The sequence below is a fragment of the Syngnathus typhle genome, linkage group LG7 (genome assembly GCF_033458585.1).
Source record: "Syngnathus typhle isolate RoL2023-S1 ecotype Sweden linkage group LG7, RoL_Styp_1.0, whole genome shotgun sequence".
Taxonomy (NCBI): domain Eukaryota; kingdom Metazoa; phylum Chordata; class Actinopteri; order Syngnathiformes; family Syngnathidae; genus Syngnathus; species Syngnathus typhle.
This window is the reverse complement of record NC_083744.1, coordinates 13849560-13868825: the sequence shown is the minus strand read 5'-3', so window position 1 is coordinate 13868825 and position 19266 is coordinate 13849560. Positions and strand designations below refer to the sequence as shown.

The 19266-nt window shown below is 45.6% G+C and overlaps 2 protein-coding genes across 9 annotated transcripts in view; one reads left to right on the top strand and one right to left on the bottom strand.

Annotated features, from left to right (window-relative positions):
- The window catches only part of lingo1a (leucine rich repeat and Ig domain containing 1a), a 174731-nt gene that overhangs the window by 93609 nt on the left and 61856 nt on the right, over positions 1-19266 (bottom strand). The gene's annotated exons all lie outside the window — the stretch shown is intronic.
- On the top strand, positions 2842-10297 carry LOC133156427 (uncharacterized). 2 transcript variants are annotated; one of them, XM_061282117.1, is made up of 3 exons: positions 2855-4613; positions 7951-9161; positions 9479-10297. In XM_061282117.1, exons 1-3 carry the CDS (start codon positions 4543-4545, stop codon positions 9487-9489), a joined length of 1293 nt encoding a protein of 430 aa, XP_061138101.1. In that variant the 5' UTR covers positions 2855-4542; the 3' UTR covers positions 9490-10297. The 2 variants fall into 2 exon arrangements, with proteins under 2 accessions (XP_061138100.1, XP_061138101.1); XM_061282116.1 differs by having other exon boundaries at positions 2842-4613; positions 7951-10297.

Sequence of the window (19266 nt, the reverse complement as noted above, 5' to 3'; positions counted from 1 at the left end):
ATTGGAGGTTTGCTGCAACCTCTCGAGAGCAGGTCATTAAAAACACCTCTGGGGGTCTGCAATTAGTCGGCTAGTTAATATTCAGTGATTACCGAAAGATTTAATAGAGATTGAAGCCACGGATGGCGTCAAAAGTCGAGCGCTTTTTTTTTGTAATCTGGCGTCCGCTGTTGGATAATTGTGTTTGGACCAACTTGAGTGGGTGTTGGAAAATTGTATATATATGTTATCATGCGTTCTCTTTTAGTTTCTATATTACTATATTACAGTAAATGATGTCTCGTTAGATCTACCGTTAGATTAGATCTGCGTACGTGCGTACGTTGTTCTGCTTTGCTGTTCTTATGTCCACCACAGAATACCACATCAGCCAAGGTGTGAGGTCTTGTCTCGGTCAGCGAGAGACAGCAGCAACGACATTGTGTCAGCCTTCCTCAAGTGGCTGACTCGGCACCTCACACCCTCAAGAAATGGAGCGCTGGGAGCGCCCCTGGTCCTTGCTGATAAGACTGCTTGAACCCATTGAACTTGATGAACTCTGTTTGCTCTTTCCTATGTCGCCACATTAGCATAACGTTTGCAGTAATCTACACACACCAGAAGTTTCCTGCGCTTACCAAAAGCAGAAACCGTTTGCGCTTCCCCCTACCCTTATTTGGTTTCTGCTACACATGTGATGAGGAAAATTCCCCAAATAAAGAGAGCAAGGATGCAGACAGACTTTAGTGTAGGTTGGGCATTGTAAGCTGTCTGTACTGCACTCCTTGCGCAAGCTACGACTCAATATTCTGCCTCACTTGTGGTCTGTCCGTTGGTGCGTTTCTCTTAACATTTATTCACTCTGTCTGTAAAAACCTAACAGAAATTGGGGGCTCGTCCGGGATTTCTATACGTCCTTGCGGCTCCGGCGGGACTCCTCGACGCAGGAAAAATCCTTGGCCAAGGTAAACAAAAGCCCTTTGACGGGACTGCCTCGAGCGGTTCGGCTGGACGCTGGGGGGACTGCCGAAATCACCCGAGGAAAAGGACCAGCGGACTGTGAGTAGGAATATTGATTCTACTAAAAGGAATGAATGAGCGGTGACAAGAGGTCACTTAAAGAGAAAAGTGACGAGAAGTCACTAAAACCTTGGGAATTCTAGACCCTGTCAAGTGAAATAGGAACAGTTAAATTCCGCGGGGCGGTGCGGAGCCCCCTAACTAATTGTTAGTTAAACCTAGCGATTAATTGTTAGTTAAATTCCGCAAGGAGGTGCGGACTCCTCTGTTATTCCTAAAAGTGGTGAAAAACGCGTGTGGTGTGTTTGTGTGCGGTTTGACTGAGAGTGATCTCATTTGAGCTCTCCTCTATATAAAAACACAGGATTGTAAACAGTGGCTTTGTGTGAGGTGCAGAGGCTAGAGAACTCTCCGCTTCCCTGCTGGGAAGGTGAAAGGAGACTTACTCCACATCGAATATTTAACCACTGTCCTGTGAATAAAGTTGGCTTTAGGACACTGTAGGTGCCATTCGAACCGCCAACTCCGAAATTTAGAAAATAAAACCATGGGAAATTTAAACAGCAAACGAAACTCTTTACCTCGAGATAAATTAAAATGCAAAGATTGGAAATTAATGGAATGGGTCGACCCTAAAAATGTGAAATATCTCGATAAATGGATAACGAATTATAACTTCGATGGTCAATTGAGTGCAAACTCATTAAACAATCTCAAACAATCGATTATTGCCAAACATGGTGCAAATAAAAAGAATAAAGATGGGTATCATTTAATAGTGAAATGGGAATTGGAAGCAGAAAAAAGAAAATGTGGACAAATAAAAGAAAAATTAAAGAACAAAAGGAGCGAAGAAAAGTCCGTCTCCAAAGAGAGCCTTTTATTGCACAGACGAGAAGATGATGAAACTTCAGTGGCGCGGCCTCGCTTGAGAGCCGTGCCCGAGGAGGGGGTGGATTCAGATGAGAAAGATGAACAGATTGTTAGGAGAAGTACTGTGGAGCGCGAGCGATTGTACCCACAATTGCCGGTCGTAGATGACCCTCCAAAATATAGTGATTTTGCTCACGCCATGGTTACGCGGAGCCGCGTAAAAGCGGAAGCTCCCTCTCCATCGGCCCCCGTAGCAGACGGCAGCCCGAACTACATGGGCGCAGGAGTAACCGAGGCCTACCCAATGATTCAAGTGGCAAACCCCCATGATGACGGAGGGCCCACTATTTTAGTCTACAGAACGTGGACTCATGCTGATGTAAAATCAGCCACTGAGGGAATAGCATTGCCGTCTGAAGATGTTGAGCAATATTGTACTGACATGATGCAACTCATTGCTTCTTATAATTTAAGAGGAGATGAGGTGCAACAAGTTTTTATGGCAACTTTGACCAAAGACTGGGCCAGTGTCAAGGGCAATTGGGATCCTTTTGATGAAAATGGCCGCCCATTGGAATATAATGGGCTGCCATTGAGAAATCAAATTGAGCAACTTTTGGGCAGGATAAAAACTAAATTTCAACGTAGAGCAAATTATGCAGAAATTGGTCGAACCAAACAAAAAGAGGATGAATTGTTTGAAGATTATAGACACAGATTGGAGAAAGTGTTCAAAGCCAATAGCGGCTTGGTACCTGGAACTGAGGTTTACAACCAGCAGTTCAAAAATGCTCTACATACAAATTCGCGACCAGCAATTCAAAACTGGGTTGTGAAACATATGATCACTTTCCCTACTTCCACACTGCCACAATTTATTGATCATGCCATGCATGCTGAGAAAGTTGTTAATTTGAAAAAAGGAAAAGAAAAAGGGAAAGTGGCTACCATTTTTTTTTTTTGCTGATAAAGACTCACATGATGCATTTTATCAAAACAAAACTTTTGAACCTTACCAGAAGAAGCATGGTCGTGGAAACTTCCGCGGCAAGGGCAGGGGAGGCTACCGGCATGGTGCTCTCGGTTATGGCCCGACAGGTCAACCGAAGCAACCTAGCACTCAGCCTCCTGTCTGCTGGGCGTGCGGCAAGGAGGGCCACATAGCAAAATATTGTCCGGACCCCCATAAAAGCGGGGCTGTCCCTCCCTTGTGACTAACCGACAGTCAGCATGGAACTGAAGGAGCTGTTTTGACAACAGCTCCCCCTATTGATGCAGATTTGAACATTCAGGACTTGTTGATGAACAATGTAGAGAAACCTGTGATAACTTTGTTTGTGAATGGTACTCCCATTACCTTTTTGTGTGATTCAGGAGCGTGCATCACTACTTGTCGCGACATTCCTGCGGATGTGCGAGAAGGCGGGAGATCCTTTTGGGTGAGGGCAGCAAATGGAATGACAACTCCAGTTCCTCAGTCTCATCCAGTCTGGATACGGGACCCTGAAGGAGGAAGTTGTTGCATTCCTGTCTTGCTGATGCCAAATTGCCCTATTAACTTGCTTGGAAGAGATGCTCTCACTGCTCTTGGTCTTTCTCTAGTATCTCTTGATGACAAAATCGTTGTCAAAAGGCGTCACCAATTACAAATATTTGGTCAATTTCATTGCTACTATTTTTATTCATTGGATTTAATTGACCCCGAGGTGAGACAATTTGGGTCTCCTCTTTTGGCACGGGCCAGAAGCCTTTTGCGATGCCCTGAGCAGGCAATGGAACCAAACGACTTGCACGTGACCTTGTGGCACAAGGACACGCCCGGTCCTGACCAAAACTACGAAGCCATGCTTAAGGCTGCTACGCCTATCATCTTGAGAGCAGCTTTCCTCTTACATGATGGTGAAAGCCGCGCTTGTGTAGTCATGCAGCCAGCTCCCTCTAGAATCGAAAATTTACACAAGACGGCCACCCCGCTCCATATCTCTTTGTTCCGACCTTTTTCATCCACATGGCAAAGCGTGGGATTCATGGCCAAAGACGGATTGGCTGCCCTTGACTGGACTCGAGATAGTTCTGGTGTTCTTTACAGTCCTTCTACCAAGCTTTTCAGAAGTGTCTTGAACCACATCTTTTTCCTTTCTTGTGGTGTGCATGCTAAAACTTGTTCTGAGAAAGCACCCTCAGCTTGACATTTTGTGTTGTCACCAGGAGATGAGCAGGTCCTCGCTGAGGTCCCGACTGATCTCTGGTCAACAGGGCCCTCTGACGTTGGGTTGGTGAAAAGTGCACTTCCTGTTGTCATTAGACCTAAGACTGAGTACCGTCCTTGTGTGCGACAGTATCCATTGAAACCCGATGCCCTGCAAGGCATCGCACCTGTTATTTCGGATTTGCTAAAAGCTGGTGTCATTATTCTCTGTCCTGATTCTCCTTGTAATACTCCGATTTTTCCTGTGAAGAAAGCGCCTCCTTCTGTCGGGTGGAGAATGGTGCAAGATTTGCAAGCAGTGAACAGCGCCGTCATTCAGAGGGCACCTTGTGTCCCTGACCCACACACCTTGTTGAATTCATTGACGCCTGATGCAAAGATATTCTCAGTAATTGATATTAGCAACGCTTTCTTCTCTGTTCCTGTTGCTGAAGAAAGCCAGTTTTGGTTTGCATTTACTTATGCTGGCTCGAGGTACACCTTTACCAGACTGCCCCAAGGGTACTGCGAAAGCCCAACTATCTATTCGCAGGTGATGGCGGCCAGCATGGCAAAATTTGTCCCACCAAAGGGAAGTCAGATTTTGCTCTATGTTGATGACATTTTGATTGCTTCTCCTGATTTTGATTCTTGTCAGACGGACACACTTGCAGTGTTACATCACTTGGCGAAGGAAGGCCACAAGGTCAGCAAAAACAAGCTCCAACTGTGGTCCGAGGAGATTAAATATTTAGGACACAATCTTAGTTCCCAAGGTCGAACTATAATTGAGAGCAGGAAAGTTTCCATTTTGCAGGCCCCTAAACCACTCACTAAGAAACAAATGATGTCTTTTCTGGGTCTTGCTGGTTATTGCAGGAGCTGGGTGCCTGATTATGCCCAAATTGTCGCTCCTCTGTCCAAATTAATGTATGTTGAGGACATCTCGATGTCCACTCCACTAAAATGGACTCCTGAGGCGGAGGATGCATTTGTGTTGATCAAGCAGGCATTGGTCTCTAGCTCCACTCTAGCCTTGCCCAATTATGGCAAACCGTTTGTCCAGACTGTTGATTGCAAAGGTCATTATATGACCTCTGTTTTGATGCAATCGCATGGCTTGAAACTTCGCCCTATTGCCTTTTATTCTTCTAAATTGGATAGTGTTGCTTGCGCTCTCCCACCATGTGTGAGGGCCGTGGTGGCGGCCTCCATGGCTGTGGAAAGCAGCGCCAGCGTTGTGTTGTTTCATCCTTTAACGCTGAAAGTTCCGCATGCAGTGTCAGCTCTTTTGCTACAAACAAACATGACCTTTTTGTCGCCTGCACGTCACTTGTCGTGCATGGCTACTTTGCTTTCCCAACCGCATCTGACCGTTGAGAGGTGCACAACACTCAATCCTGCTACTCTCATTCCTCTTCCGGATGACGGTGATTTCCATGATTGTGTCGATGCGGCCCAACAAGTAGCCAAGGCTCGGCCCGATCTGGAGGACACACCCTTGTCTGACGGTCACGTGGTTTTTGTTGATGGATCTTCGAAGAAAAATGCTCTTGGCGTGACCCTCTCTGGTTACGCTGTCGTTACAGCTGACGAGGTTTTGAAAGCTGTGAAACTGCCTTCCCATATGTCGGCACAGGCCGCTGAACTCATTGCTCTCACGGAAGCTTGCATTCTTTTCGCGAACAAGCCTGTCACCATTTGGACTGACAGTCAGTATGCTTTTGCCACAGTGCACGTCTTTGCTCAACAATGGAGCAACCGTGGCATGGTAACATCTACAGGCAAGCCCGTCACCCATTCGACATTGCTTCCCCAACTTTTGGACGCTGTCCAACTGCCCTCCAAGGTGGCGGTCTGCAAATGTGCTGCTCATACTACTAGGTCTGATCCTGTTTCTTTGGGTAACGCCTTCGCGGACAGGTCTGCCAAGGCTGCCGCTGAAGGCGTGCTCCATGTCCTCTCTTCTTATACTGATAGCGATTCCGTGTCTCACGTTTCTCCTGACGTGCTGCTTGACATGCAATCTCAAAGCCCCTCCCAGGAGCGCCTCTCTTGGGAGAAACGGGGCGCCATTAAAAATGACAATGGCCTTTTTGTGTGACCTCTGGGCAAGCCTGTCTTGCCTCGGAACTTGTATAAGTGGGCTGCTATTTCGAGTCATGGGGTCACCCATGTCTCGACAGGGGGGATGGTGAAACAGATTGAGTCCATTTACACAGCATACGGGTTTGCTGGTTTTTCGCAACAATTTTGCAGAGCATGTTTGATTTGTGCTAAACACAATCCACAAGGTAACTTGCGACCTCGGAGAGGAAAATTTCCGACTCCATTGTATCCATTTCACACAATACATATGGATTACATCCAATTAAATAAGAGCGAGGGAAAAGAATATTGTTTGGTCATCATCGATGCGTTTTCTAAATGGGTAGAAGTTTTTCCCACTAGACATGCGGACGCACTAACAGTAGCAAAAGCATTGTGCAAAGACATTATTCCAAGATATGGCATTCCAGAAAAAATTTATAGTGACAATGGTCAACATTTTGTCAATCAAGTGGTGCAAAACATTGGGAGATTGTTCCACATAAATATAAAGAACCATTGTTCCTACCATCCACAGTCAGCTGGCTTGATTGAGCGTTTTAATGGTACTATAAAAAATAGACTAAAAAAATGCATGGAGGAAACTAAACGACCATGGACTCAGTGTCTAGATTTAGTGAAAATGTACATGAATGTTACAAGTACGACTGGGTTGACTCCCTATGAAACCATCTTTGGAAGACCATACAGGCTTCCTCAGTTTAAAAATGTTTGGGACGTGCCGGAAGAGGCCACTTTGGCCGACTACATGAGAAAAATGTTGGAACATGCTAAAAATCAGACCAGTAACATTACTGACCAACCCATCTCTCCGCAGGAGGACCCCAAAGTGGTTCCGGGAGACTGGGTCTTGATCAGGAGCATCAAGAAGAAGAATTGGCACTCGCCCAAGTGGGAAGGTCCCTTTTTAGTGCTTCTCACAACACCTAACGCTTTAAAAATAGCCGAACGTAACACGTGGATTCATTTGTCACACTGTAAAAAGGTGATCTCCGCAGACCCAACCTAAGTACGGAAGGTGTGCAAGTCTGGTAATAGTGCCTGATTCTGGTGCCAAGATCCAGGGTTGACACGAAAGCCAGCAGAAGCATTCCAAGCCACCAACCCGAAGCTCAGGGAGTTGACTCTGAGGAGATCTAAAACTAGGTGTTAAAATGCCGTTGGAACAATGTCTTGCGAAGGTGCGGGATGGTTGCAAACCTTGGGAAGCATTCATTTGGATTTTTGTCATTTTTGGTTTCACTGTAGTTGGGACAGTGTGCTATATGCGCATCGGCCCTGTTTTTATAAAACACACGACTCCAGACAGTTCACCTGGAGTTTCCACTGTTCCTGATTTACCTGTAGTTTCCGCTGTTTCTGATTCACCTGATGTTTTTACTATTTCTGATTATGAGTTTTACATACTTTGTTCGACGGATAACGATCCTAGGCTCAGACGCGGTAGTTCCGTTGATTCCCGATATTGTCCGTGGGATGATGTTGCCTCGCGTAGACATAGGCGTGAGGTCTCGTCCATTAGGCCCACCTTTAAACACTGCACGCCTGCTCTCGTTCACGACGGTATTTCCTGCGTGCCATGGCGCATAGCCAACGCGTACCTACATTCATTGGCGTTCACCGTGGCCCCAAACACGGCTTCCACTATCACCGTGCCCTTGAAGAGTTTGAAAGGTACCCGACAAGGCTGGCTCACTACGGGTGACAAATGGCCTGGGTATTGGTGGTATTTGACTGTCAATCCAGACATTTCGGACTGGAGCGCCTTCATCACCTCGCAGGTACCAGGTTACTGGCCTCCTGGCTCCAGTGAAGAAGCTGTGTTTTTTTGCTAAACGTATCACTTTGAAGAACCAAGGCTCAAGCCTTCTTTTGACCGTTACACTCCCTGATGACACGGTTCGGCCCCCTCACGCTACCCTGCTCAATACTTCCTGTTGGGGTTTTCAGTTGTGGGCTTGGTCCTCTGGGAAGGATCCTCAGTTTCCTATTGTCCTTTGCGTTAACAAAACTATGCGGGGCGCTGACAGTCCCGTGTTGAGCGACTTTTCCAAAACATCTGGGGCAGTGATTACGAGCGTGGCCCTCACCGATGTAGACAGTCACTTTGTGGCCTCCACAGGTATGAGTGGCCAGACTAACAATTGGCTCCTCATGGCCGAGCAAGCTGCTAATGTGACTAACACCAGTTGCGTTGTGTGTATGGGCCCACGGCCCCTCTTGAGAATCATTCCCGCGAGTGTGGCTCCTGAGTGTGCGATTTTTGTGATGTCTACCCCTTCCATTCCGTCTGCTCATCCTTGCTCCAGTTGGGACAAGGTCTATCCCGTTTCCTCCTTGGCAAAGTCCAAACCCCTTTTTTCCACTGATGTTGCTAAAGGTAATTTCACGTGCATCAAGTTGCCCGGTACCGGCGCAAGCCTAGGCGTTTTGTCAGCTCCTTTGTGCACTTCCCTGTTCTATGGCGCTGCCTTTTTCTCACCCATCGCTCGTAGTGATATTTGGTTTTGGTGCGACACTGACAAACTTTATGATAGTCTCCCTTTTAATAGCTCTGGTACTTGCGCTTTGGTGACCCTTTTGCTTCCCGTTTTATTAATGCCCGCATCTACTCATGAGCTAGACGTTTTTATTGATTCTTTTGTGCCCCGACCCTGGTCGAGGGCTAAGCGGAGTGCCGAGTGGCAAGGCGCGGCGGATCCGACCTATATAGATGCCATTGGAGTTCCCAGAGGAGTGCCGGATGAGTATAAGCTGGTGAACCAGATAGCAGCTGGTTTCGAATCCTCCATTTGTTGGTGGTGCACCCTTAACAAAAATGTTGACAGGATCAATTACATCCACTACAACGTGCAGAGGCTTGGAAATTGGACCGAGGCGGGCTTCAGAGCGGTCCACTCCCAGCTGGCCGCGACTTCCCTCATGGCTTTCCAGAACCGGATGGCCCTTGACATGCTACTCGCTAAGGAGGGCGGTGTCTGCGCCATGTTCGGTGAGCAATGCTGCACTTTTATCCCAAATAACACTGCAGCCGGCGGAAGCCTGTCCCTGGCCCTTGAAGGTTTGAGGACCTTGAATGGGAAGATGAAGGACCACAGTGGTGTGAACACGGAGGTTTGGAACAGCTGGCTGAATGTGTTCGGCAAGTACCGCACCCTGGTTTCCTCGGTCCTAGTCTCCCTTGCCGTTTTTTCTGCTGTTTTGACCTTGTGTGGATGTTGTTGCATTCCGTGTCTCCGGTCCCTAATTAATAAATTGATTACGACCGCTATCTCTCCGCCGGCTGACGCTTTTCCGTTGCTCCCTGAGGACGACTTTGAGCTCCCACGGCCCCCGAGTTGTCATCTTCGCATTGACTCCATTGATGAGGCCCCCGCTGTGGACCTGTCCGACCTTTTTCCTGAGTCCGACGTTGTCTGATTGGCTTCGGTCGCCTCCCGAGTGTAAATTTGTTCTTATGACGTATGATCCTGCGGCTGAAAATCTTTTGAAGTAGCCTTTGGGTGATTTGAGGGTCTCTGAGAACTTATGATAAACAGGGGGGAATTGTTGGAAAATTGTATATATATGTTATCATGCGTTCTCTTTTAGTTTCTATATTACTATATTACAGTAAATGATGTCTCGTTAGATCTACCGTTAGATTAGATCTGCGTACGTGCGTACGTTGTTCTGCTTTGCTGTTCTTATGTCCACCACAGAATACCACATCAGCCAAGGTGTGAGGTCTTGTCTCGGTCAGCGAGAGACAGCAGCAACGACATTGTGTCAGCCTTCCTCAAGTGGCTGACTCGGCACCTCACACCCTCAAGAAATGGAGCGCTGGGAGCGCCCCTGGTCCTTGCTGATAAGACTGCTTGAACCCATTGAACTTGATGAACTCTGTTTGCTCTTTCCTATGTCGCCACATTAGCATAACGTTTGCAGTAATCTACACACACCAGAAGTTTCCTGCGCTTACCAAAAGCAGAAACCGTTTGCGCTTCCCCCTACCCTTATTTGGTTTCTGCTACACATGTGATGAGGAAAATTCCCCAAATAAAGAGAGCAAGGATGCAGACAGACTTTAGTGTAGGTTGGGCATTGTAAGCTGTCTGTACTGCACTCCTTGCGCAAGCTACGACTCAATATTCTGCCTCACTTGTGGTCTGTCCGTTGGTGCGTTTCTCTTAACATTTATTCACTCTGTCTGTAAAAACCTAACAGTGGGTTTGCTTTAAATGTTATTCAGTGCTAAAATTAGCCTTAGCCTAGCGGAGGGCTAAAAACAGCGTGTCGCTCAGATCTCTCTTTCAAAAAGGATGAAACGTCTGGCTCCGACCTGGTGGCGGCCATTTTGATTCCTTGTGAACCCTTGTAAATAGACCACCAGCAGGCGCTAACCATCCCGCGCTAAGCCAAGAGCGGCGTGTTCATTGCTACATCCATCTTTTAAGTTTTTCAAAGTTGTCTATCAGGTCACACACCGGAGGGACGCCTGACAGCAGGCTGGCTGACCCACATACTTGGCCATTTTGATTTACTTTTCTCTTTCCATTTCGCAGAGCCTCACTCCTCATTCCTGGGCCGCTATTTCACCGCTCATCCATCAGTCCGCCTTGCTCGGCGCTAGCTAGCTTCATTTCAGCATCCCGAAGACAAAAGAGCAATTGCAAAATGGCCTTGGCTATTATGTCTCCATCATAGTTAAACAACAACAGAAGAGAATGGAAGTCATCGCTCTTATTTATCTTTGAGACTTCTTAAATTGTATATTTACACTTTTTATTTACTATTTGAGGAACATAATACAACTGAAGCCTGGTCCTGATTTTTCCTCAACACAAATATTTCTATAGGAGGTCATCCCATTGAGAGATAATTATGAAAAATCCAAATTCTGAACTGATTTTGTATCAGGCTTGCTTACAAAAGCCATTCTAAAGTTGTTCCAAGCGGAGGATGGCGTTTTGGATGCTGCTGGCTTTTAATGACGGCCTGCCCTGCCTGCAGCTCAAACTCCTCCACGGCCCATTAATACTAAGTAACATGCTATTCCGCTAGTTGAGTGCTTCGCTTACAAGCTGCAGTCTGCTGGGCCCGACCCACACATTACCACATGATGGTGATTGTATCGGATTATGGATCGCGCTTAACTAGAATGGGCCTGTGCTGTCAAATGACGTGCTTGTGTTTTATCGGCGTGGACGCAATGACGTCACATCACTTCATATTATTGGGTGTTAAGTGAGTTTGAATTAGACAGAAAGTGATGCAATTAAACCACTCATCAAAAGCACAACAAAATGGCCAACAGGGACTACCGAGAATGTCTCAGGAGGAGGAGCTAGATAGACTGTTACGGGAAAAACAAAATCCTTTTTTGTAATTTTTACTTTTTTTTTAATGCTGCGAGGCGTACCTCTATTTTTATGTCGCGTCTCTTCCCACGACAGCCAACGTGTAACGGAAGGAGATAAAAGTTGAATGGTTGTTGATTCATGATGAGTGTTTTAAAAACAGCCCTTCTCAAATATTAATTTAATTCCCTGCGGCACGCGCTCGTTTCGTAACCGTTCTACTCACGGCGTCCGCGCCCCGCGTGGGCTTATTTTACGACACGCAGAGTGTACTTATTTATTTTGTGCCGGCAGACCCGCCACTGCCAAGAGCTGAGCTGAACGGCAGCCATGTTTGTGATGCGCTGCCAGAGATGGAACGATGCTGAGGCCATTGTCTCGTCACGTCACCGTCGCTGTGCATCATTCCGTACCGTAAACGTCACGCCGACTGTCTTAACTGAATGCAATTATCCTTTATTTCATTCTGTATTATGGCCTTGTGCTCTGCATTTAATCTCTGTTGTCCTCTGGCTGCCTTGTCTAATATAAACAATATTGGCCTATATTTCCTGCGCACTGTCAGCAGTATTTATGCACAATGTACATATTATACGCATTTTCCTCAAGCAAGAGTTAAAAGCAGCACAGCCGTGAGTCTACTGGGACCTGTTTTGGGGATTTTTCTGATGCCATAACAAACACCTGCCTCACAATTTCCACCTCGGCTTTTTGGTCCAATTACATTTGCATCGGACTGCCACGAGTTCGATTTTTTTTTCAATATTATTGCTTTTCCAGGACTCTTACTGTGCCAGATTAAAATAATAATAATAGAATAAAAAATCTATATCAACAAAAAGATAAAATAAAATAAAACAAGTGCATATTGTCAATACAATGCCAATTTTCCTCCCACGTCAATTGACAGGGCAGACAAACAGAAACACGGTGTGTTGACCTTTGCTTGACTCACCTCAGTCTTCAGTTTACATGCGCGTGTTAATACAAAGCGGAAAACGACATGTTTTTTCAGGCGGCGGGGCCTTTTTCCGTCTCTGCTTCTATTAATGCAGTGCGCTGGGGCGTGACATAACGATTCTTGTCTCACCCCACTTTGCTGCACTCTGGTTATGTTGCAAGCACGGTGCATTCATGCAAAAGTCACACGGGGGGACCGCCGAGACCGATTGAACTGCGTCTCCTGGGGATGTAAGACATGCTATCCACACATGTAGCCAGCCGCACATGCTCCCCACTCCGGCCACTCGTGTTTGGAAATAAGTCGAGTACAAGTGACTTACATTTACATATGAATTTTTTGGGAGTTAACCGTTCAGCATTCTCTTTAAGCAGCCCGTCACGCTGAAATGAATAATTTGACTCTTGGTTTCTCTGACACAGCTTGATGCATGTTCTCCACAAGCAGCGGTGGCATGAAAGCAGGTGGGGGCGGAGCTTAATACGATTACCAACGGCCACAGCGCCACATGGCACCTACGCACTTCCAATAAGTCAATTGTTGTAACTCAGTCCATTTCCCTTTGGATATTTATTTATCGTTCAACGTCGGTGCTGAAGCATCCATTTGTACTTTCAGTTATTGCTTAATGAAGAAGGATGAAGGCTGCGAAGCCAAAGCGGTAAACAGCATAGACCAGCGCTTCTCTAAATGTTTGCACCAAGTACTCCTCGGTAGCCATCTTGAATGACCTACTTTTCTATCTTTGATTTCACACCAACGTAGCAGCAAAGACGTCCATTCCAAAACTTTTGTCTGCTGACTCAGAAGATGATGCTGGCGTAACAATTAACTTGAGCTTTGACATTTTTAAAAGGTCCTGAAGAAAATATACTTAAGCGCGACCACTGAGCGCAATTTCTCACGAGTGGGAGTCGGAAAGTGTGATCCAAATAGTGACTCAGGAATACTTGGCTACAAAATTGCCAATTATGAGCTAGAATCATTCTGAGTTGCTTCCTGTGTAAGGATGACGCACTTCGGCTGTGCTACTCAATAGGAAATTTTATAAAATTGACTCGCACAGGAAGCACACGGAGCCGAGGATTGCTAGCCACACGGCAGAGGTATTGATTTTGAAATTAGTGACAAGTTTGCTCTGTCAACCCTGCAATCATTTTTAACCTTACCAAACTTTCATGAAACATTGATCAACCTCCAACACTTTGACTGACGTACAACATAATATTGCAAAGGAAAGAACTTTTGGATGTAAAAGGAACTATTGATTTTCAAATGTTATCACACAAAGCAAAGCCACTAAGAGGTTGGAAGGTGCAAAAAGGTCCAGAAATGGTCACGTCATTGTTTTTCCCGCCACAAGTTTTCTTTGATTTTTTTTTTCGATCGCATCCTTCGATTGTCCATTTTGACCACTCTGTCTTCAGTTGGCTAAATAAAAAATCTTCATAACAATGTTTTATCCAGTTTTCATTTGCCTTTTCATCTCTTTGTCGACCACGTGTTTCAGCCAGCACATTAAACCACTGCCTTTTAGCACCGCTTTTGACCAAATGTCACCGTTAACCACCAACCTACAGCTAGATAAAACAGCTAGCTCAGACAGCTAGCTCAGACAGCTCGCTAAAACAGCTAGCTAGCTAAGACAGCTAGCTAGCTAAAATAGATTAGATAGATAGATGAAAAACGTCTAACCAGGAACATCTCAGTGACTGCCCGTCTTCTGAAAATACACGCTTGAAAGGTTAACAGACTTAAAAATCGGACAACATGGTGTTGTTGAGGTGGATAAAAGCACGGCGCGGTGGCATTTTGAATCTGCTGCTCTACAAATACAGCCAAGTGCAAAAACAAACGCGAGCGACTCCAAACAATAGAAAGCCATTCAGACAGGGGAGTCTTATTTGCATCAGTGGGCTTGTTTCGATGCCACTGACCCGTGGTACCCATAAAAGACATCCCGGTTGGCCAAATACTTGAAGCGTATGCGGCGATAAAAGTCACGTAAGTATTGTGGCGAGTAGGGAAATCGCAGAAGCAGGAATTACAGTGCAGCGTGAGGAGAAGTGACATAATGAGGCTACCGTGCATTTGAGCGGCTGGAGTGTCCCCAGCTAACCGCGCCTTGCGTTTAGTAGCCGCGACAGGCGTGTATGCCGGCTCACTGGCTCCCAAATGCTTCTACCTCCTCCTCGCCGACCCAAACATACTGTACACGCAGACTGATTTGCTGCATTTGTCGAGGGCTTCAGAAGGAAGGCGGGCGGCTGCATTTGACAACAAGAGGACTCACTGGGGAGATGACTCACTCCCTTTATGAATCATATTGTCTCGGCTCAAGATAGCGCCGGCTTCGCTGACAACCAAATAGAACGATCAATGCCGCGGCTCCTGCTTGCGCCAGCAAGCAGATGTCTTTGCTTATTGATGCTTTTATTGAGCAGCATCGGACAGCTCGCTGTCCCTGCGAGTTGTCATCGCTTCCCACTTGGAGCCATCGTACTTCCCGAGTCAAGTTTCGGCGTGTCCAAGCAAGATTCCTATCGATTCAAACTCAAAACTTACATAGGATGTCCAAGTTAGCTGAGGTAAAAGTCCCTTACTGGTTGAAACATTCTTCTTAAGCATCAAGGGAATTCCATTTTTGTGGAATGAACTGCCAAGCTAAGGCCTGCAGCTTTTTTATTACTGTAGATTGGACTTAATGATTACGAAGAAAACTGCACCAGACTCGACAGTATGTTGCAGTTGCACATTTGTCCTTGCACACAGTTTGGACTTTCAGCGGGGATGCACATTTGCACAAAGTGTAAAAGGTTATTTACATTGGGTGCAATGTACATTGGTATGCAAATCATGTCATTTATTTATTTATTTATTTATTGCCTGTTTATTAATCTACTTTTTATTTATGTATTTATTTCATTTATTGCAGTCACGACTGCACTCTAGGCAGTCTTTGGTCAGTGTGAATCTTATAATCCGTGCAATGAATTTGATCAGACACCTTGTGTGTGTGTGGGTGTGTGCATGTGCAGGCAACATCTGTTTGGAGGCGTCCTGGGATGCGCGCCTTCGAGTTTGACCTTGCGTCAGCAGAGTTGGCCGGGCCTTTGTTCCGCGGACGCGTCTGCAGCATAAACGAGAGGACGGTGTGCTGAAAGCCCACACGCAAAAACAAAACAAACAAAAAAAAAAAAAGACACACAAAGCGCACGTACACACACACGTTTGTTTGTGGTGCCTGATGCATTCATATCCATCACAGACAAACAAGCTGAGCTCCATATTTTCCCGCCCCAGGCCTTCGAAAACACGACGGCTCCGTCGTCTGGCTAGGATTTTGTTATACGCAGCTGCTCCCTTTGTCTCTCTCTGTCTCTCTCTCTGTCTCTCTCTCTCACACACACACACACGCACCTCTAGCTGTATGCTCATGACAATTATATTGATGTTCACCGCACGCATGCAAACACAAGCAAAAGCAACGGCAGCGCGTTCTGAAGTGCAAAGCGAGGCAGCGGGAAAAACACACAAGTGGGTTTTTATTTAGACAAACAATGCTTCCGTCGGACCTGTCACCGCCTTCAGGGTTATTTTAATTTTTTTTCTTCTTCCAGTGGTCTTCTCCAATAGCTGTCTGGGTCTTTGACATCTCCCGTTGTCATGCTGCTTTCCCTTTCCTAGCTGCCGTCTGTCAGCCTGTCCTGCATGTGAGGTGCGGCATCGCGCAAGTCTCTCGTTGTCGCCCAATGTCACCGTACCGTACCGCTTCATTTCCTCACCTTTCCCACCTGACTTGTTTCTCAGACTCCCCGTAGCCAAAAGCGGCACCCGCGTTGCTATCCCGGCAGCGATTCGAGTCGCAAACGCTCCTGAGTTGTTCTTATTTCACTACCGTTATGATGAAACCTTAGGTAAATGATTTATGATCTGAACTTTGCAAGCCCTAAAAATAGCAGCAGTAATTGTTGCTGTCGTACTACAAACCGTCATTCCCGCTTAAAAAGTTAGCATCTATCTATCTATGTTGTCGGTCATAGCTAACTAATCGCTGCTTGTTGTTAAATTCATAGCTTAGCCGGCTAACAGCTAACAATTGTACGTTGCGCTAATATTTCTGCAGCATATAGAATTTATGATTTACTCCATGCAAATTTGCTTTCTGGGTTTTAAACTCGTGGCATTTAATTGGTACGGTATTAGCGTTTGACCTTGCTGGAGGTCTGAGCTCTCCTGTATCTTTTGACTTTGACTGACCACCTTATTAAACTAAGTAGGTTCGCTGGCGTGACACAAGCAACGGTGCAGCATTGATTAGGTAGCTTGGATGCCACTCCCCCGCCCACCCGCCACTTCGATCTCGTCCCTCTCCTCATCCCTTCCATTGGCTCTCTGGTCTATGCTTTGCATTAGCACCGTCTTATTTCCCAATGAGGCTCTTGAAACGTATACAGCCGCCTCCACCCCTCCCCTGGGCAATCACCTGGATGCAGAGCTTTAGATCGACGGGGGGTCGAGGGAAGAAGCTGTTTTCACTGTGTGTTTATCCGAATGCTTGAAAAAAGAAACAGTGGGGGGAAACATTACAGCCCAATGTGGCCCCCTGGTGTCAGGCCCGGGTACTTCACACTCACTTTTTTTTTAAATCAACTCCACTACTGATTTAACCCTTACAAGCCTGAGTAGCCTCATAAATTTGGTCCATCAAATTACAAGCTAGAGATCTTCAAAATGTACTGAGGGCCTGTCTGGCGTCAATAAATGGATGATTAATGCTTCATGTTGGAGAGAAAAGAAAAATTGTATTTTTGTGGTTATTGCAGGTGCACATCATGCCTGTGTCGAGTCACGTTAAGATTCCCTCGAGACCTTACAAAGGCCAACGTTTCAGTTAGCTTAAGCTCCTTTGTGAAAATTGTGCAGAAGAAATTAATCGTCTTTTATTTACATGAACAGTTCACCGAAGCAAAAAAAGCGTTCTTTTGAAAAAAGAGAAATTTTTCTGCTACATTCTTAAAAGCAGGTAGCTAAAGTGCAACCAAGCGAGGCTCCATCTACAAGTAATATCGAGGCGTGATGTTTCCCAGATGCTAGTTAACAGCTCCCGTGAAGCACGCATAGAGCTCACGTGTCTGGCTGGCGGCGGCACCGAGAGGTGAGCGGGAGAGTGTCGTTATCACACCCCGCGGTGCTAATGGGAGGCCGCGAGAGCCTGCTGGTCCAAACGTCATCGTGCGTGACATCAGGGAAACTCACTTGACCGCAGTCGGGCTAGCAATGATGATTAGGGTTGAAGATGTTTACATCAGAGCAGAAAGATCTGTCAAGCGAGAAGCGGATTTTGTTTGCGTCTAAGTGATGATGATCGGCTGATCGATAATTTTCTGTTTGTGCGAGTGAAGTACGTGTCGATGTTTGACACGTCATGGTAATTCTGAGCCGTTGATGATTTTGAAACTCTAAATTTTATGAGCAATTGGTGGATATTCTTAACTTTAAACCTGTTCATGGAGATTGCGCTTTATAATTTGGTGCGTTACGATACGGAAAAATACATTAAAGTTGAGCGGGAATTGGAATCAACCAAACTAAGAACGATTGTAAAAGTGGCCATTAACGTCAAAGGAGACAAAGACAGATATTTATTTATGTATTTGTTTGTTTATTTAATATTTGTTTATAATATTCTAACTATTCTCTGAACAGTTACAAATGTTTTATTGATGGTGACGGCTTGAAATATAAAGAAACACTGCATATCCTTTTTTTTTGTCTACAAAAGGATTTGTGTCATTTTTGGGATTTTTCAGCCTCTACACAATCTTCAAGTCAGCTCATAAAAGACTAGTGAGAAGCCCCCCGCGAGATCGCGGGGAGTCGTCGTCTTCTTGATTAAAATCGGACCTGACTCACGACTAAGCAAAACATCTCATATCTGCTCTGGCCAAAGCAGACACAATAAAAACAAAATGGCTGTTAGGCAAAGAGGATTTTATTACCGCAGCAACTTCATATTGTGTTCTGCACACTTTTGATGATTCTGTCATCACAATATTACTGGCAGGAAGAATGAAAATTTACCTGCAGTATATTGGGAGTAAATTTGACGGCAAAACACTTGCACACTAGTTTCAATTCGCCTGTCTATCACTTTTCGTGTTGTGTGTTAACGTCAAGCTAGCGGTCTTTCGCGAGATATGAGCTAGCATTAAGCTAGATGTCTTTTGTAAGATAACGTTTATTTTCTTTGTTTTGATGTAACCCGTTCAAGTCTAAAGGTTTAAAGTCCGAAGTTTAGAACTATTGGTTTATTTGCTAGAGGACTAAAAGACAATTATTGACGTTCAAGAAATGCAAGACGTTAACAGCAAATGACTTTGAAACGATTGTACTGATTGGAGTATTGCGCGTAAAGTAGTATTTTCGAGAACAAAAGCTCAATAGTATTATTATTATTATAATATCAGTGCGTGTGTGGCGGTGGTCAGATTCATGAGTCAGGACTGCCCACAGAGCAGCTGCAGGCCGGCGGCTAATTACTTGCACTTTTCCTTCTCCAAATATGTGGCATTAGATCAATTATGAACAAGCTCAGCTGGCTGCCATGTTCACACATTTCTGGCAGCGGAGGACCTTTTCTCCTTGGAAGCACTCCAGTGGACCAAGATCAGCATGACCGCCCAGCACCTTACTTCCAAAACCCTCACAACTTTATTAACAAAAAGTAGATTCATCATGACGCGATCACAGCTTGGTCTAAAATGCTACACCATTTATCATGTTTATGTTTTTCT